This window comes from Cervus elaphus, chromosome 12, assembly GCF_910594005.1.
Source record: "Cervus elaphus chromosome 12, mCerEla1.1, whole genome shotgun sequence".
NCBI classification, from domain to species: Eukaryota; Metazoa; Chordata; class Mammalia; order Artiodactyla; family Cervidae; genus Cervus; species Cervus elaphus.
This window is the reverse complement of record NC_057826.1, coordinates 32087572-32105925: the sequence shown is the minus strand read 5'-3', so window position 1 is coordinate 32105925 and position 18354 is coordinate 32087572. Positions and strand designations below refer to the sequence as shown.

General features: G+C 39.9%; 1 protein-coding gene across 1 annotated transcript in view; it reads right to left on the bottom strand.

The window, feature by feature from the left end:
* Positions 1 to 10161: 10161 nt before the first annotated feature.
* Positions 10162 to 18354, bottom strand: part of SLC35F4 (solute carrier family 35 member F4) — a 276144-nt gene continuing 267951 nt past the window's right edge. Inside the window, exons 6-8 of the mRNA XM_043920112.1 lie at positions 16938 to 17130; positions 14394 to 14483; positions 10162 to 10601 (exon numbers count right to left, since the gene is read on the bottom strand). Coding sequence (XP_043776047.1) covers positions 10360 to 10601; positions 14394 to 14483; positions 16938 to 17130 — 525 coding nt within the window. The 3' untranslated portion in view covers positions 10162 to 10359. The remainder of the gene's footprint in view (positions 10602 to 14393; positions 14484 to 16937; positions 17131 to 18354) is intronic.

Sequence of the window (18354 nt, the reverse complement as noted above, 5' to 3'; positions counted from 1 at the left end):
GCTACCTTGCTGAATTCATTTATTAGTTCTAATAGTTTTTGTGTGGAACCTTTAAAGTTTTTATATAGAGTGTCATGTCATCTCCAAATAGGGACAGTTTTACCTCTTCCCTTCCAAATTTTGATACCTTTTATTTGCTTCTCTTGTGTGACTGCTGTGGTGGCTAAGACTTCCAATACTATGCTGAATAGAAGTGGTGAGAGTGGGCATCTTGGTCTTTTTTTAGAATTTATTGGGAAGGCTTTCAGTTTTTCACTGTTGGCTGTGGGTTTGTCGTTAAATGGATAAATCTTTGTCTTTGCAGGACTGAGATTCTTTCCTTCTTCCTTACTGAGTGCCTATGGTGAGCTATTTCCAGGCACACAAAGGTGAGCAGGACAGAGTCTCTGTTTTCAAAAGCCCACAAATCTTTCTCAAAGTACCTGTTTCCATAAGATTGTAATTACTTAATTGTCAACAGATACCAGAGATGATATGACTATATGACAAAATAGATGACTGAATCTTGGCATCACATGATATATTCTATAATTACAACATAAGCTGTCATTTTTATGGCTCATGAATGTATTGTTTTCATTAAAGGAATATTCCTGGTAATATATGGTTCTCATTTGGGAGAGATGGATTGCCAGTGCTCTAAGAATTATAGTCCATTCAAATAAACAAACTCAGAAAGCTATTTTTGAACAGCAGTTTTTATTGATGATTCAGAAGACACTTTGGAACCTGTAGGACCACAGGATCAATATTATGAATGTGGACTTGTATATTACCATAGATCTAAAGAAAGAAGATAAGGATGAGAGGAGACATAGATGTGCCAGAGAGGCTCTCGGAAAACTAAAAGTTAAATGATAAAAGTTAACACCATTATTAAAATTAGGGAATAGCAATGATATATTGAATAGCACTCTTTTAAGGCTAGGAATAGGAAGAGCTTAAGAGTCCAGCTCAAATAGAGTAGAAGAAATTAACACTAAACCAATCAACCAGAAGTAGGTGATCTGCATGAAACAAAACATTGCAGTGTCCATTTAGCACTGATTGCCGATACAGGGTCCTGTGTAGGTGTTTCTGAAGGAAAGGGGAATTCTTTATGTAAAAGGAAGGAATTGGACTGGTTTAGCTGTTAGAACTGGGCTTCCTTGGTGGTTCAGATGATAAAGAATCTGTCTGCAATGTGGGACACCTGGGTTCCATCCCCGGGTCGGGAAGATCCCCTGGAGAAGGGAATGGCAACCCACTCCAGTATTCTTCCCTGGAGAATCCAATGGACGGAGGAGCCTGGCGGGCTACAGTCCATGAGGTCACAAAGAGTCAGACATGACCGAGCAACTACATCATGATGATGATGATGTAGTTCTATCCTTTAGGGTAGAACTAGAATTATTAAAAGTAAAAATACAGGTGAAGTTTAAAAATTACAGGTCAATGATTCTGTAGAAGGCTTTCTGAAAGAAGATGAAAATTGGAAGTATTTTAACATGAAGATTAATTAATGCAATTACAAATGAAAGGATGGAAAAATTGGCTGGTTATGGCAGATAAATCACATAACCAACAAGATACAGAAGATGGAGAGGACCTGTTTCTGCTTTTTGGGGACTTTAATGGTCAGATAAACAAGGACACTGATGAAAGTAGAGCAGAGGTCTTAGCAAAGGTTGGATTTCAGTGCATCACTTTCAGTTTCCTAGGTAAATTGATATTATAAAATTATTATATTTAATTATTGAACTAATTATATTATAGATTATAATATAGCTAATTATATTATAATAAGAACATCCATATATAAGGGAAGATTAACTTCAGACTTGTTAGCTTTTCCCTTGAGGGAAAAGGAGTTTAGAAAATATTTGTGTAACAAAGAATAAACTCTTAGAGAGGATGATCTATCTGCTGGACACTTGTGGGTACTGTGTGTACCTGCATTGACTGTTTTGGCCATAACCAGTATCTGTAAATCAAGTGTTGCCAATATATGATGTCTGCTTGTTAGTATTATTACCCAAAGGGGACTTCATCCTGTGACTTGGTAGAACACATTCTACTAGTGGGCTGTGTAACTGGCTTGAGTAGAAGCGATTGTAGCAGTCAGTTCTTCAGATTCTTCTGCTCACCATATGCTCTTGTCCAGCAGAGATGAACCCATCCTTACAAAGGAGGGGGAGTTGAAATGGAAATGCAAGACAAAAGGGAAGAGTTTGAATCATAGATTTGAATCTCTTTGCTTTGATTTCAGCCAAACCAAGCAATCTTTTCATGAATGCACAAGCATCTCAGATAGAGTTGCCTCATAGGGAAAGATAGAACTAGTGTTGCTAATGTGAGAATTTTGTTCCATATGACAGTTCAATTTATGATTATCAGTGAATACATTTTGTTTGCAGTACTGTGGTTATCCGTCTAGGAGCTCTTAAACTTGAGCGTGCATTGGAATCACCACCGTCACTGAGCACGTACTTGGTTAATTTCAAACAGGACTTATTAAAAGTAGATTCCTGGGCCTCTCCCCCAGAGATTCTGCTTCACTGGATCTGTGATAAGGCACAAGGATGTGCGTTGCTACTGAGGTCTCAGGTGCACTGCTGCTCTGTCAGCATCACCATTTGGAATGAATAGGTTAGTCTTTAGGGCATCAACAAGACCCAGTTTCTGAGTCCACTGTGCAGAGGATGAGGCTCCAAACATTGGTGACTTCTAGGAGATGCTGCCATATGAGGTTTCTTGATGGCTAGCTGAACCTCCTGTTCCTGGAAACCACCCTATCTTGGAAAGTATCTCTTAAATATTGATCAGAGTTATGGCCTATCAGTCAGTCAGTTCAGTCACTCAGTCGTGTCTGACTCTTTGCGACCCCATGGACTGCAGCATGCCAGGCTTCCGTGTCCATCACCAATTCCCAGAGTTTGCTCAAACTCATGTCCATTGAGTCGGTGATGCCATCCAACCATCTCATCCTCTGTCGTCCCCTTCTTCTCCTCCTTCAATATTTCCCAGCATCAGGGTTCTTTCTGGTGAGTCAGTTCTTCACATGAGGTGGCCAAAGTATTGGAGTTTCAGCATCAGTCTTTCCAATGAATATTCAAGACTGATTTCCTTTAGGATTGACTGGTTTGATTGACTGATATGACCTATAGGTCAAATCTGTCCTGATCTTATAATTTGTATCAGAAACTGTTTAATGAATTCCTGATTTTCATTTTGATTACTTGTTCTTTATGAGTATCAAAAAAGCAGGCAGCTCTATTATTACCTTCTAAAGAATGCAATCTGAATGATAACTAATAAGGTCCTACTATATAGCATACAGAACTCTACTCAATACTTTGTAGCGCCCTATATGGGAAGAGAATCTAGAATGGATCTATGGATTTGTAGAACAGATTCACTTTGCCGTACACTTGAAACTAACACAACACTGTAAATCAAATATACCCCAATAAAGATGTTAAAAAATAATGAAATATCTTATAAGTAAAATGTACTTAATAGTAACTAATCTTTAACTTCATAAAATAAACCATTATTTTATGTTAAAAAATAAAGAATGTAATCGGGTTTCTTTTCTGCAAGTTGATTACAATATCTAAAAGTCAGAGTAGTCTTTTCCAGAATACTTTGTTCCTTTTTACTGTTAATGTTTGTCATTAGTATCTTTTGACTCTCTAGAATTCAAAGTAGTTTCTATCACTTCTGCACCAGTAACAGCTAGTATCAAATGGAGTTTCCTTGCTGGTTTCAACCCAGTTATTCTTCTAGTTCTTTACAAAGTTTTCCAGTTGACTGCAATTTCAAGCTGTTGTCCTTGCTTCTATCTTTCTCTCTCTCTGCTCATTGCTGGCAGTTTGAACTTGCATGACATGAAAAACACTCAGTCTGTTTTGTCTTGACTGACAGAAGCTCACCAAATAATTGTTTCTTTCCAAAGCTATTTTCTTCTTCTAAATTTCTTTCTTGATCCCTCTAAGCAAGTTATTTTTAGCCTTTTAGAGAATTTCTGCCTAATAGAAATAAAATATGAGCCACAAATACAAGCCTTATGTACAATTTTAAGATTTCTAGTAGGTACATTAAAAGAGTGAAAAGAAATAACTGAAATGAATTTTATAACATATATTTTAAATTTTTCTTTCTTTTTAAAATATTTTATTTATTATTTATTTATTTGGCTGAGCCAGGTCTTAGTTGTGGCACATGGGATCTTCTGCTTTGGTTGAGGCATGTGAAATCTTTAGTTTTGGCATGTGGGATCTAGTTCCCTGACCAGGAATTGAACAGAGGTCCCCCGCCTTGGGAGTGCAGAGTCTCAGCCACTGGACCACCAGGGAAGTCCTGATAACATTTTTTATTTAACTCAGCATATCTAAAATACTCCCATTTCAATATGGAATGAATATAGAGCTATTAATGAAATAGTCTATTTTCTCTTTTCATCCTGAGTCTTCAAACTGCAGTGCATTTGACACTGCACATCTCAGTTTGGACCCGTCATATTTCAACAACTACATGTGACTAGTAGCTAGTATGTTGAACAATAGTGGATTTAATGCTTCTAAATTCTCTGAATTGATTCCTCCAGAATAAAGCAGCTAAGTTCACACTTTGAAAACTCTGTCAAGGCTTTTGGGAACAAACCCCTGAAGCCCATCTTTGGAGCTCAGGTTAGATTTCTTGCTCTTAAGATCCCTCAGGTTCCCATAGGACCTGGGTTCCTGTTTCCTGCAAACAATGACAAAGCAACTTTTGCCTTTGCGGCACATGTGGGAAGACCTGGCTAATCAGAGCTTTGAAACGCAGCTTGTCTGCTCTTTCTATCTGTATTCTTGGCACTAGCACCTCCACACCATCACCTCCTGTTCTTACTTTGCCTCCAGTTGCTATCTGTGAGGGTGGGAGACATAAAATGAATTAGAATTAATAGAGACTTCGTATCCTAGCCTGCCAGATAAACTAGCATCGCCTGTGCTAGTGTTCTTTGTCCTTGTGACAAGGGTTTATTGATAAGAAAAAGGATTTGTACTTAAATACCAAACATTCAAATGCTTGGCTGGTTATCCTGTTCACTATCACTGGTGTTGTCCTTCTCCAAATCATTTGTCCTCTGGTGGATCTTGACAAAGCGCCTGCACAAAATTAACAGGCATGCAAAGCCTGGATGAGCAAAATCAATTTGCCTATAATTTGTTTGTGAAGCACTCAGGACGTGGTTGAAGTGATTTTAATTTCAAAGCCCAAGTTGCCCGTCTGTCTTTTTGTCAGGCAATTAGTTCCACTGGCTGGGCAAGAATGCTGTGATGCAAAGTGCTGAGAGGAGCCAACCAAGGAGAATGGCACCCCCTTTTGGCTTCTTCCGCATGCTCCTCATGCCAAGCTTCTTTTGTCTCTGGTTTATTTTGGGTAAAATCCCCTGCTCGGCAGCAGGCTCTGTGACTGCTTGGCATAGTGCTGTGGATAAGTGCTTTGAAAAAGGACCTAGAGGAGTAAACAGAGGAAATCCTAACAGTAGCTTCTTCTGGATTGTCTGGCAGTGTGATTTTATTGAATATGCTCAACAACCTCAAATGATCGGTATTAATATCCTCATTGTACTGAACATGAAACCAAGGAGCTGAGAGATGTTGGTAATTAGCTAAAGTCCCTGTCTTAGAAGTTCGGAATTGGGGCTACAACAGGGGTGTTCTTAATCCCCATGCTGTGCTGCCCATTTAGTCCAGTCACCCACAGGAGCCATAGTCTCCTGGACTTTGGGGAGGAACCAAGTTTGAATAAAGAGACAGGATAATAGGAACCTCAATTAAGTATTTCCACCATGAGGACAGGGACTTTGTCAGTACCCTCTAAACCAAACTGAACCTGGCTCATGGAAGGCACCTCATAAGGACATAGGGGGCCCACCTGTGTTTGGATAGTGACAAAAACGCACTATTTCATCTGACTCACAATGACCATGGGATGTAGTAAGGGAAACGTCTTACCTTTTATTTATGAATCCCTTGTGGCTCAGCTGGTAAAGAATCCGCCTGCAATGTGGGAGCCTGGGTTGGGAAGATCCCCTGGAGAAGGGAAAGCCTACCGACTCCAGTATTCTGGCCTGGAGAATTCCAGGCTACAGTCCATGGGATCACAGAGTTGAACAGGACTGAATGACTAAACCTTTCACTTTAATTGCCATGGTAATAACTTAGTGGTTGAAACTTCTGGAAGCAGGGACCATTGTGTCCTTTTCCTCACAGTGCAGAGAGAGGACATTTCTATGAGCACAGAAAGTTCTATCAGACAGCGCTGCCCTAGAGGCAGGGAGAGGCCAGTGGGTGATAATCTAACATAATGCCCTACTTCACAGCGAGAAGTAGAATTTAATAATGTTTTAATGAATAAATGAATGAATACCATAATGGAAGTGTTTTCTTAATATGACTAAGCTAATTACACTGATCAGTTATAGGTTGAATTTAGGCTTTCCAGGGTAGCTGATTCCATTTTTCAAAATGAATTATCAGAAAGAGCAAAACAACTCATTTCTTAAAGATGTCAAAATGTAATTTTAAATGCCATGCTAAGCAATGGGAAGATGTTGGAGTGAGTTAGTCAGTGATTACTGCTATTTAACAGCAATTTAAAAACAAGGCAAGAGCAATGTTTGTACCATTATGACATTTAAATAGTTAAAAGCAACTCTACTTAGATAATGAATTAATTCATATTTACTGATAAAATACTTCATTTATTTTCTATCATTTTCATGCAGCTTGAAGTATAATTATTGTTTTAATTAATATCATGTCATCTATCAGCACCCAGAGGTTGTCATTGCTTTTTCAAAAAATGACAGAGAAATGAAAAAATGGTGAGGTTTTTATTGACTATGATACCAAGCCAGCAAGTGTGCTATCCCAAGTTCCTTTTTCTTGTCCCATAACCCTTTAACCTACACTGTTGAAGCAACTTGGAAAAAAAAAAAAAAAAAGAATTATAAAACAGATGCCAGAAAGTGTAGATTATCTTAAATTTCTAGGTGCCCTAAACTACTCAGCCTCTTAGGGAAGCAGTGCCTTCTGTTGGTCTATGAGACTGTGTGTCCTTAACTGAGACTCATCTAATAAAGTTCAGGGAAGGGCCATATCTCCAGTGTAAAGCGGCCCATTCATTCATTTATTGTGTATCTGTAAGTGCCAGGCAAAACACAGTTCCTGAATGATGAATGCCATCCTGATGAATGCCACACAATTCCTTTTCGCAAGGAACTCTTGGGCTACTGGGAACTCAGATGTGTAGATTGACAATAACCAGAACGTGCAACCAGCGCTATAATGAGGTAGGCAGAAGTGTCTATGAAAGCCGCACTGTTTAGTTTGGGGGATGAGAAAAGATCTTCATGAAAATAGAAGAAATCATGTCATGAAGCCCCTTCTCCAGGGGATCTTCCCAACCCCGGGATCGAACCTAGGTCTCCTGCATTGCAGGCAGATTCTTTACCAGCTGAGCCACCAGGGAAGCCCAAGAAGACTGGAGTGGGTAGCTTATCCCTTCTCCAGGGGATCTTCCCGACTCGGGAATTGAAGTGGGGTCTCCTGCATTATAGGCGGATTCTTTACCAACTGAGCTATCAGGGAAGCCCCATGAAGCCTAGGTAAGGGTTATTCAGGTGAAGAGAGAGGAAAAGAAAGTACAAAAAAGAAAGTATGTCTTGATTGAAGAACTATAAAAAGGATGGTTGCATTAAAGCATAGAGATTCCAGAGGGCCACAGGGCGTGGTGTGGTAGAAGCTATGCTGTCCAACATGGTAGCCAAGAGACACATGTAGCTTATTCATACTAACTTAAAATTAATTAAAATTAGAAATGCAGTCCCTCAATTGCATTAGCCATATTTAAAGAGATCAATAGTCAGTTGTGGACAGTGTTGAACAGTGCAGATCTGAACTATTTCCATCATCATAGAAAGTTCTACTGGATGGTGCTTCTCTAGAGGCAAGCAGGGGCCAATCAGTGATGAACTTTGAATGACCTGCAAAGATGTTTGGACCTTACTCCGAGGACAATGAGATGCCACTGAAGTATTCTATATAGGGAAGTAGAGTGATCAAGTTTATATATTAGAAAAGACATTCTGCAGGGCACAAAAAGGATTAGAGAGAGGCAGACCAATAAAAAGCATATTTCATTCATCGGGGAAAGAGATGATAGGTTCCTAGAATAGGTAGCATAATAGAGAAGTGTGTGGATTCAGGAAATATTAAGGAAAACAATCAGTAGGACTTAATGGTTTAGATGTGGAGGGTGAGGAAGGCAGATGTGAAGTTTGATCTCTGGCTTGTGCAGCCAGGGAATGATGGTACCATTGACCTAGACAGGAAACAAGGAAGAGGAAGGAATAGATCTGAGGAGGAGAGATGATAAATTCAACTATGTCCTTGAATGCAAAATGAACAACGAGGCATCCAAGTGAGCTTGCAGGAAGCATTTAGATAGTCAAATCTGACTCTCCTGAAAATCTGGGCTGGAGATAAATATTATGAAGCTATCGCCATGTGGATGACATTGAAAGCCATGGAAACAAATGAGATTTCTGAGGAAGAGAGTGTGGAATGAGATGCTAAGAAGGACAAGGACTGAACACTGACAGTGATGAGACCAGCCGAGGAAGAGGGGTCCAGAGGAGCAGCCAGGAAGGCAGAAAGAGGACCAGGAGACAAGAAGGGATCTAGGTGAAGGGAACATGGTAGGAAAAAGGAGTGGTCATCATGTCAAATGCTACACAGAGGACGATATAACTGGAGTTGAACAGTGTTGTTACGGTTTTGCAGGACAGAGGTCATTGGTGACTTTGGTGAATGCACTTTACCAGAGGAATGATGGGGGCAGAGGGTGGGTTGAAGAGTGAATGGGAGTTGAAGAAGTGAGAGCAAACGTAAACAAGTCTAAAACTGGTGAAAGATTTAGAGACGGCTGGTAATAGATGTCTTCTCCATAACCATTGTACCATTTTCAAATGTCGACCTCATATTAGAGATATTTGTAACTTCTTTTATGCTTGGTACTCCTGAAAGCTTGTTGAAAGTCTAGAGGAGCCTTTATTTCCTCAGATTTTCATTGTTCCTAGTAGTTCTAAGTAGTTCTTGCATTTGGAAGATGCTTTATTGATATTTACTTTCCAGATTTCAAATTAAAGACTGTTATTGGCCTTAAATATATATAAAGTATGCAGTTTTTTTCTGACTGAATGAAAAGGCCTCAGTTCTAGGTGAGAAAAAGGTAATGCTGCTGCGGCTGCTAAGTCGCTTCAGTCGTGTCTGACTCTGTGTGACCCCATAGACGGCAGCCCACCAGGCTCCGCCATCCCTGGGATTCTCCAGGCAAGAACACGGGAGTGGGTTGTCATTTCCTTCTCCAATGCATGAAAGTGAAAAGGGAAACTGAAGTTGCTCAGTCATGTCCAACTCAGCGACCCCATGGACTGCAGCCTACCAGGCTCCTCCGTCCATGGGATTTTCCAGGCAAGAGTACTGGAGTGGGGTGCCATTGCCTTCTCCAGAAAAAGATAATGACAAGCCCATAATTTAATAGAATCTCATTTTTTTTCCTAATAGGAATGAATGTTATCTTTATTTATTTATTTTGAACTTTTTGTGTTGGAGTACAGCCGATTAACAATGGGATGGTTTCAGGTAAACAGGGGACTCAGCCGTACATAGACATGTCTCCATTCTCCCCTTCAGGCTTCCCTGGTGACTCAGAAGGTGAAAAATATACCTGCAGTGCAGGAGACCCAAGTTCAATCCCTGCGTTGGGAAGATCCCCTGGAGAAGGGAAGGCTACCCACTCCAATGTTCTTGCCTAAAGAAGTCCATGGATAGAGGAACCTGGTAGGCCACAGTATATGGGGCTGCAAAAGTCAGACACGACTAAGTGACGAACACATACACATGGTTCTCCCCCAATCCCACCTCCCATCCAGGCTGCCGCTCAACACTGAGCAGATTTCCATGTGCTATGCAATAGATCCCTGTTGGTTATCCCTTTAAATATAGCAGAGTTTGGGATGGTCATGTATATACTGCTATATTTAAAAGAATCTCATGTTTTCAGGAAATTCTGTGAATTATGGGGAAAATCCCCCCCCTCAAAAAAAAAGCCAGAAGAAATAAAAATAGGATGAATATGTTTTAATAAAAAATTTATTATGACTATTTACACCAGTTCCTTGATAAGCATATAAATGTAAACTTTTATGTTGGCATTATTCCACACATGACTTATCCAAATTCAGAGTTTGAGTGTACAGGTAGTGAGAAAATTTTATTATATTCACAGAATATACATACACGTGCATTCCAAATGTGTCCCTCCTTAAGCCAGTGGTATGGACACGGTCCCATTGGCCCTGCTTCTGCTTCGCAGGTGGACACTGGAATCGGTGATGTCATCCACATGCTCCTCGCTCTTCTTTTCCTTTAGGCTGTTGATGAATCTCAGGGTGATTTCGTCCCACTCCTCAGGCAAGAGCATCAGCAGAAACCCAATGCAGATGATGATGGTAGCAGCCAGGCGGACGACATTGAATATTACCTCCTGCTTCAGGAGATCCACAGCTAGGGGGGCAACAGCAAGTCAGTCAGCCTATGATGGTTTCTAAGCTTCTCTGAAAACAAGTGACCCAAATCAATGCTACTTCTAGAAGATTTCCGAAAGTCTCTCTTGTTCTCACAAGCTTATCTTTCCTTTTTCTATGTCGTTATTGACATGGCTCTCTACATCTGCTTTCCATTTCTTTTCCCTAAATCATACTTAGCCTTCCAGGCAAATACCATCTGATTGAATAGCCTCTGCAATTTTAAAAAATAATTTTATTTTATGTTGGATTATAGGCGATTAACAGTGTTTCAGGTTACAGTAAGGTGGTTTAGTCACACATATACATGTATCTACTCCTTTTCAAATTCTTGTCCCATTTAGGTTATTACAGAATGTTAAGCAGAGTTCCCTGGGCTGTAACAGTCGGTCCTTGTTGAAGTGTATACATGAAGTTTTATTTCTTAATATCTTTCCTCTGTATTCCTTCATACTTCCCCAGTTTCACTGGCCCACTGAAGATTTTTTAAATGAACCAAGCTCATTAATGTTTAGGTCTTTGCAAATGCTAGTCTTTTAAAAATTTTTAGTTGCAGTGAAACTGATACAAATTAAAATTAACCACTTTCAAGTGGGTTTACTAGTATTTTGTACATTCATTTTGTATAGATTAATGTACCAGCTCCTCCATCTAGTGTAAAATGTTTTCATCATTTCAAAATAAAACCCCATACCCACTAAGCAGTTACTCCCCACTCCCCTACCCCCACCCCAACACCTGGAAACCACCAATCTGCTGTGTGTCTATGGATTTATCTGTTCTAGGTATTTCTTATAAATTGAAATATATAATATTTGACATTTTATGTCTGGTTTCTTTTGATTAACATAATGTTTTTGAGGTTCAGCCACATCGTAGCATGTGTTAGCGCTTCATTCCTTTTTATGGCTGAATAATATCCCATTCTATCACAATTTGTTTATCAATTGATTTCTTGATGGACATCTGTGTGTTTCCACATTTGGCTTTTGTCAATAGTGCTGCAGTGAACATCTCATACAGAAATATCTTTGAGTCCCTGTTTTCAGTTTTAGGAGGCATGTATTTAAGTAGTAGAATCATGTACATGCTCTTCTCTTTGTATGGAATGTTCTTTCCTCGTGTGCACTTCATCCAGCTAAACCCTCTGTTAAATTCCTCCTTTTACTCTTCTTGCAAGAAGCTGCCTTCAGTGCCCCTCCTGTGTGCTCTCAGAGCATTCAGTACATGTCTCTGTCAAAGTCTTTCTCTCTCTACATTGTAATTACTGAGTTCCTTTTATCTCCCTTCTATACCACACGATCCTGAGGGCAGGGACTATGTCTTACTCAGGATCTATCACCAGTGTTAGCACAGTTGGTAGCATATACTAAGTACTCAGAAATTACTTATTAAATGAATGAATCCATGGATGAATGAATGGAATTCCTTGACACACCACTCCTCTCTGATATGACTTTCCTTTAAATATCTTATAGTCCTTGGAGTCTTTTACACAACTTGGCATTTAATGATAAGTTACTTTGTGGAGTTCTAAGTTATTTCATATAGTCAGCATTGTTTTCCATATTCAGTGAGTTGTTTTTTTTTTTCTCATCGCACTCCTTTTTTGGAGTTTAGTTGTTTTACAACGTTGTGTTACTTTCTGTTGTACAGAAAAGTGAATCAGCTCTATATATACATATCTCCCCTCTTTTTCACCTCAGAGCATTAAGTAGAGTTCCCTGTGCTATGCAGAACGTTCCATTAGTTACCTATTTTATACACGATACTGTATATGTCAATCCCAATCTCCCAATTCATCCCACCCCTTCTTTCTGCTTTGGTGTACATACATTTGTTCTCTATATTTCTGTGTCTATTTCTGCTTTATAAATAGGTTCATCTGTACCATTTTTCTAGATTCCACATATATGCATATGCATTAATATATGATATTTGTTTTTTTCTTTCTGACTTCACTCTGTATGGCAGTCTCTAGGTTCATTTACATCTCTGCAAATGGCACTATTTCATTCCTTTTTATGGCTGAGTAATATTCCAGTATATATATATGTGCCAAATCTTCTTTATCCATTCCTGTCCTTGTGATTCTACATACTACTGCCATGAACACAGGCATGCATGTATCTTCTGTAATTATAGTTTTCTTTGGGTGTATGCCCAGGAGTGGGATTGCTGGGTCAATAATAGTACTATGTTTTTAAGGAGCCTCCATATTGTTCTCTGTAGTGGCTGTCTCAATTTACATTCCAACCAGTAGTATAGGAGGATTCCCTCTTCTCCACATCCTCTCCAGTATTTATTGTTTATAGATTTTTTTGATGATGCTCATTCTGACCAGTGTGAGGTGATGCCTCATTTTAGTTTTGATTTTGATTTCTGTAATAATCAGTTGTGTTGAGCATTTTTTCATGTGTCTCTTAGCCATCTGTAATGTCTTCTTTGGAGAAATATCTATTTAGGTCTTTTTTTTATTGGGTTGTTTGTTTTTAGGCAATTGAGCCACATGAGCTGTTTATATATCTTGGAGATTAATCCCTTGCCAGTTGCTTCATTGGCAAATATTTTCTCCTATTCTGAGGGTTTTCTTTTCATCTTGTTTATGATTTCTTTTGCTGTGCAAAAGCTTTTAAGTTCAATAAGGTCCTATTTATTTTTGTTTTTATTTTCATTACTTTAGGACCTAGGTCAAAAAAGTTCTTGCTATGATTTATGTCAAGGAGTGTTCTGCCTATGTTTTCCCCTAAGAGTTTTATAGTGTCTAGCCTTACATTTAGGTCTTTAATCCATTTAAAATTTATTTTTGTATGATGTTAAGGAGTGTTCTAATTTCATTCTTCTACGTGTAGTTGTCTAGTTTTCCCAGCACCACTTATTGAAGACTGTCTTCTCCATTGTATATTTTTGCCTTCTTTGTCATAGAGTAGGTGACTGTAGGTGAATGGGTTTATCTCTGGACTTTCTATTCCATTCTATTGATCTATATTTCTGTTTTTGTGCCAGTACCATACCGTCTGTATACTGTAGTATACAGTGTAAGTTTGTTATGGGACCAACACTATCTTTTCTCCCCCCACCCCAGTCCCTTCTATAGTCCTGATCACATAGTAAGTGTTCAATAAACATTTGCTGATTATCCTGGGACAAAGAAAGAAGGCTACCAAAGACTTGGAAACATAGAATTTTACAATTAGAAGGACTATATAGTCATCCAAATACTTTACTTTCATTATTTGTTCCACTGACAGTTTTCACTAGAAAGATTTTCCTGGAAAAACAGCTTTTCCTCTTGTCCCTGAAGTGAGTCAAATTGCTTTTTTTCCTGTATCTATTCCAGAGGGCCATCTGCTATGTCCCTGGGAGAAGCTTTCACAGCTCCCCATGGGTAGTCTGATGGGGAGCCAACACCCTGTATGTTCCCTACACTTTCATTAGTGACGTTGACTTGAGAGTCCTGCGCTGGGATGCCTTTTGTTTCCATAGGACTTCCTCTAAAAATACCACAAAATTAGGTTGTCAGGGAGATTACATGAAACCCAAATGATACATTTGGTATTTAATTCTAAAAGCAAGACCAAGTAAAAACAGTGTTTGTAGCTGCAATTTTTAAATCTGCTGCACAGTTATTCTGTTGTCTGCCACCTTCAAGATATTTAAAAACATGTTCCCAGGCAAGGGACACAATTCACAGTTACTTGAAGAAGTAACTCCGGGTGTGAAACACACACAAGCGGGGACCTTCCTGGGCACGTGTCAGTTTGTACAGTACCTGCATTTCCAGGAACGCTGAGCACTGTCCCGATAGAGATGAGGATTGGGTACGTCAGCACCACACCAACATTCACCAGGATGTTGAAGGCTGCCAAATAGAGGAGGATGGTGGCTCAGATGGTAAAGAACCCAGGAGCCCCAGGTTTGATCCCTAGGTCAGGAAGATGCCCTGGAGAAGGGAACGGCAACCCACTCCAGTATTCTTGCCTCAAGAATTTCATGGACAGAGGAGCCTGGTGGGCTACAGTCTATGGAGTCACAAAGAGTTGGACATGACTGAGTGACTAACACACACACACATACAGGATAAAGGGGAACTGAGATGCTGGGCTCTTTCCTTCTTTTAACATAAAAGAATCAATGTCTATGCTAAACATGCCTTCTAAATTATCTGTTCAGTTCAGTTCAGTTGCTCAGTCGTGTCCAACTCTTTGTGACCCCATGAATCGCAGCACATCAGGCCTCCCTGTCCATCACCAACTCCCAGAGTTTACTCAAACTCATGTCCATTGAGTCAGTGATGCCATCCAACCATCTCATCCTCTGTCATCCCCTTCTCCTCCTGCCCTCAATCTTTTCCAGCATCAGGGTCTTTTCCAATGAGTAACATTGGTGAATTAATCCTCTAATTTTGGAGATGGACTCATATGTATCATACCTGAAAAAGTCACGTTCCTTTTTCCTCTTCTGCCACCCTGGTTGTCTGATTTCTTACCAGTTGGCTCACAAAGGGGGTAGGGAGCCATGCAAAGAGGTGAAATAATATGTTCACTACACTGCTTGTGAGCACTATAAAGTTGAGTCAGAGGTTGAGAGCTAATGACTGATTGCGGCTTTCTCCCTTGCTAGTTTGCTGTATCATGCCATGTTCCTGGATAACTAAAAGACCCTAGTGTTACTGCCTAACAGAAGATCTGTCCAAGGATGGCCTATGCTGTTTTATTCCCTCTCTTCTGGGGTGTGCATCACATGAACCAACAGAGGTGCATATAATTCACTGAACACCAGGGACCTTTTCCATGTCCTGATTTATACACAGATAACCTTAAGGCAGGTCCACAGAAAAAACTGAAGGTATAACTTGATACCCTTTAATTTATCTCTTTGGACACTTTAAACTAAATATAAAATTATTCAAGTAATCACATACCCAACAATGATCAAAAGTACTTGTTTTCAAAAAGAAAAATATTTATAAATTATATAGAATTATTTTAATAGATTTCAAGCCAGTGTTTGTTTTAGGGGGTTAGAGAAATATGACAACTGTGAAAAGTCCTCAATTCAGGAAAGATCTGTATGGAAATGACCCCAAACCATATTGCCCATTTCTCTGTAAAACCACAGATGGTTCTAGAACCATTACAGTTAGGACAGTGTTTATCCTTCTACTGCTTTCTATAATTCTTGCTTTAGTTAAGCTCCAAAATTTAGGTATCTGGAGTCACTCGTGCTTGTTAGAGCTGATAGGTTGGATTTCCACAAGACTTGGGCTTGTTCATCATTTTCATACAATAGCAGTAGCAATCAAGGCCAAAGACCTTTGTAAGTTAATATCAATAACTACTCCTCCCTTCTGACAGTGCTGCAATGGGAATAAATATTCCAGCATCTCAACTCTCTCCTCAGATGTGGGGAGTCAAATATGACCAGTCCTAATAAATCAGAAATTTAATAAGCATAGCATAGACTCTGCTAAGTTCCCCAACTGTCATTTTGCTGGCTGAACTGAGTATTTTAGCAGATTAATAGGAAGTATTGGTCTTTGTTGAGAACTGAGCTTTTCTCATTCAACGAGAACTGGTAGCTTCATCAAAATGGGTAACTGCTTTTCCTTAGCACTTTCGATAGAACCCTTACAAGCTCTTTTGACAATCTAAGGACAAGAATATATAGTTCAATATGTTATCTGTAGCCCGGGGCCCTGCCCGAGACACAGCAGGTAAATGGATGACTCCAATCTGCGTGTGGACTAAGGCGCTCCCTGAAGACAGGCCAAACCAAAAGCAGGAGCGAGGCCAGGTGAACCTAAGCAAATTAAAACCATAGTTCTAGGTGATCGGGTGGGGGCAGGACAGAGTACAGTCTGCTGTTCACCTCTCAGATCTGTGTCCCAGCCCAGCTCTGACTAGATCATATCTGATTCCTATGGAGAAGAGAAGGTAGCAAAAAAAACTTGAGAGCAGAAGCACTGAAGACTATAAAACCCTGGGGTGTGTAACACAGTCAGGAGACAGGCTGTCTCCTCATTTTCTCTCAGGGCAACCTTAACACAGAGAGAACTCAGTGCACTGGGGATGGGCCAGGTGGGGCAGCCCTTTACCCATGGACGTGCCAGTTGGACTGCTCTGACCTAATCAAGCAATAGCCTGCAAAGAACCTTATAACCATTAACCAACCTTAGGTGAGTTTGGGAAATAGAAGATAGGGATGCCTATCTTAGATAGGCATCTAAGAAGGGAATGCTTCTATTATGACAATTTAACTCTCCAAGGAAGGGACAAGTGACATAGGAAATGGAAGGCAAGACTCAGCCACTCACCCAGCCAGAGCCCTGCCATCCCGCAGAGACAGCCCCACGGCAGAGCTGCAAACGAGGACCAGTGCTCCACCTTGGTGAAATACAGGATGACTGGGGTGAAGGAGATGAAGATTAAATTGAAGAAACCCAACGTGGAGACAAAGTGTGCTGCCTCACCAAAGTTAGCACTTCCAAGAAACATCTTAAACAAAACCTGGAACAGGAAAGGAACTTGTTAGCCACTCGGTCAGGGGCTACTGTTGAATCAGAAAGGCAAGTTCTACATCGGGAGCTAACTGGCCCAGAACTTATGCTCTATGTCGTCTTGTCCCAGCATTTCCATGACACTAAATGGGCTGCTGAGCTAAGGAATTCAAATACACTCTAACCTTTATGTAAAACAGAAATTGTCATAAAATAAATCCCACTTGGTATGCCACAGGGATACTGTAACTGGAAAAACCCACTGTCAGTTATGGGTATAGGGTAGATGATAAAGAAGAATGCAGACCAGCCCAGAAACATTTAGGGTTGAGATGCCATCAGTTCTGTCCTTCAAGCATGGGATTAATTTTATCCTTATTTTGATAATTACTGAAAACTAAATTGGACAGAGAGAACCTGTCATCATGTTATTGAGAGAAGTAATAGCTTCCCTTGTGGCTCAGCTGGCAAAGAATCTGCCTGCAATGCATGAGACCTGGGTTTGATCCCTGGGTTGGGAAGATCCCCTGGAGAAGGGAAAGACTACCCACTCCAGTATTCTGGCCTGGAGAATTCCATGGACTATATAGTCCATGGGGTTGCAAAGAGTAGGACACGACTGAGCGACTTTCACTTTCAATAGTGATGCCTTGGATTTATAAGCACTTTTCTCTCTGAGTTTAAAATATTTTCACAAGGTCTGTATTTATTCTCCAGATTTTAAAGATTGTTTTTCTTTTCTGGATTATAAATCTGTGTATAGAGAAAGATGACAAGGACATGTAAATAGCTAACCTAAATCACACATTTAGTTTGGGAGGAGACAGGTCTCTAGTCCATATTTCTTGGTTTCTTAACCCCTCTGCTTCCTTTATTAATCCTCAAACAGTGTAGCACAGAATATATCTTTTCTTTGGTGTACATATGATGCTGTGTGTGTCAGCAGATATTACCACTACCAGAATGAATACATCTGTAATGTGGTCAGGAGAATTCTCTCTATAAAAGAGACATCCCAGGCATACAGCAAATCCAGGAATTTCTTTTAATTTCAACTAAACATATTGTTTTTTCTCTTGAGAGACTTAGAACTTGAGCATGTGCTGGTGGTCTTTGTTCACATCAGACATCTCAGTGGAGTCTCAGCTGGGGGCAAGCTAAACACTAATGGTGACTGAGTGAACACTTGTCAAGCTTGTCAGAGAATCAGTGGGTCAGGAAATGTCAATATGGA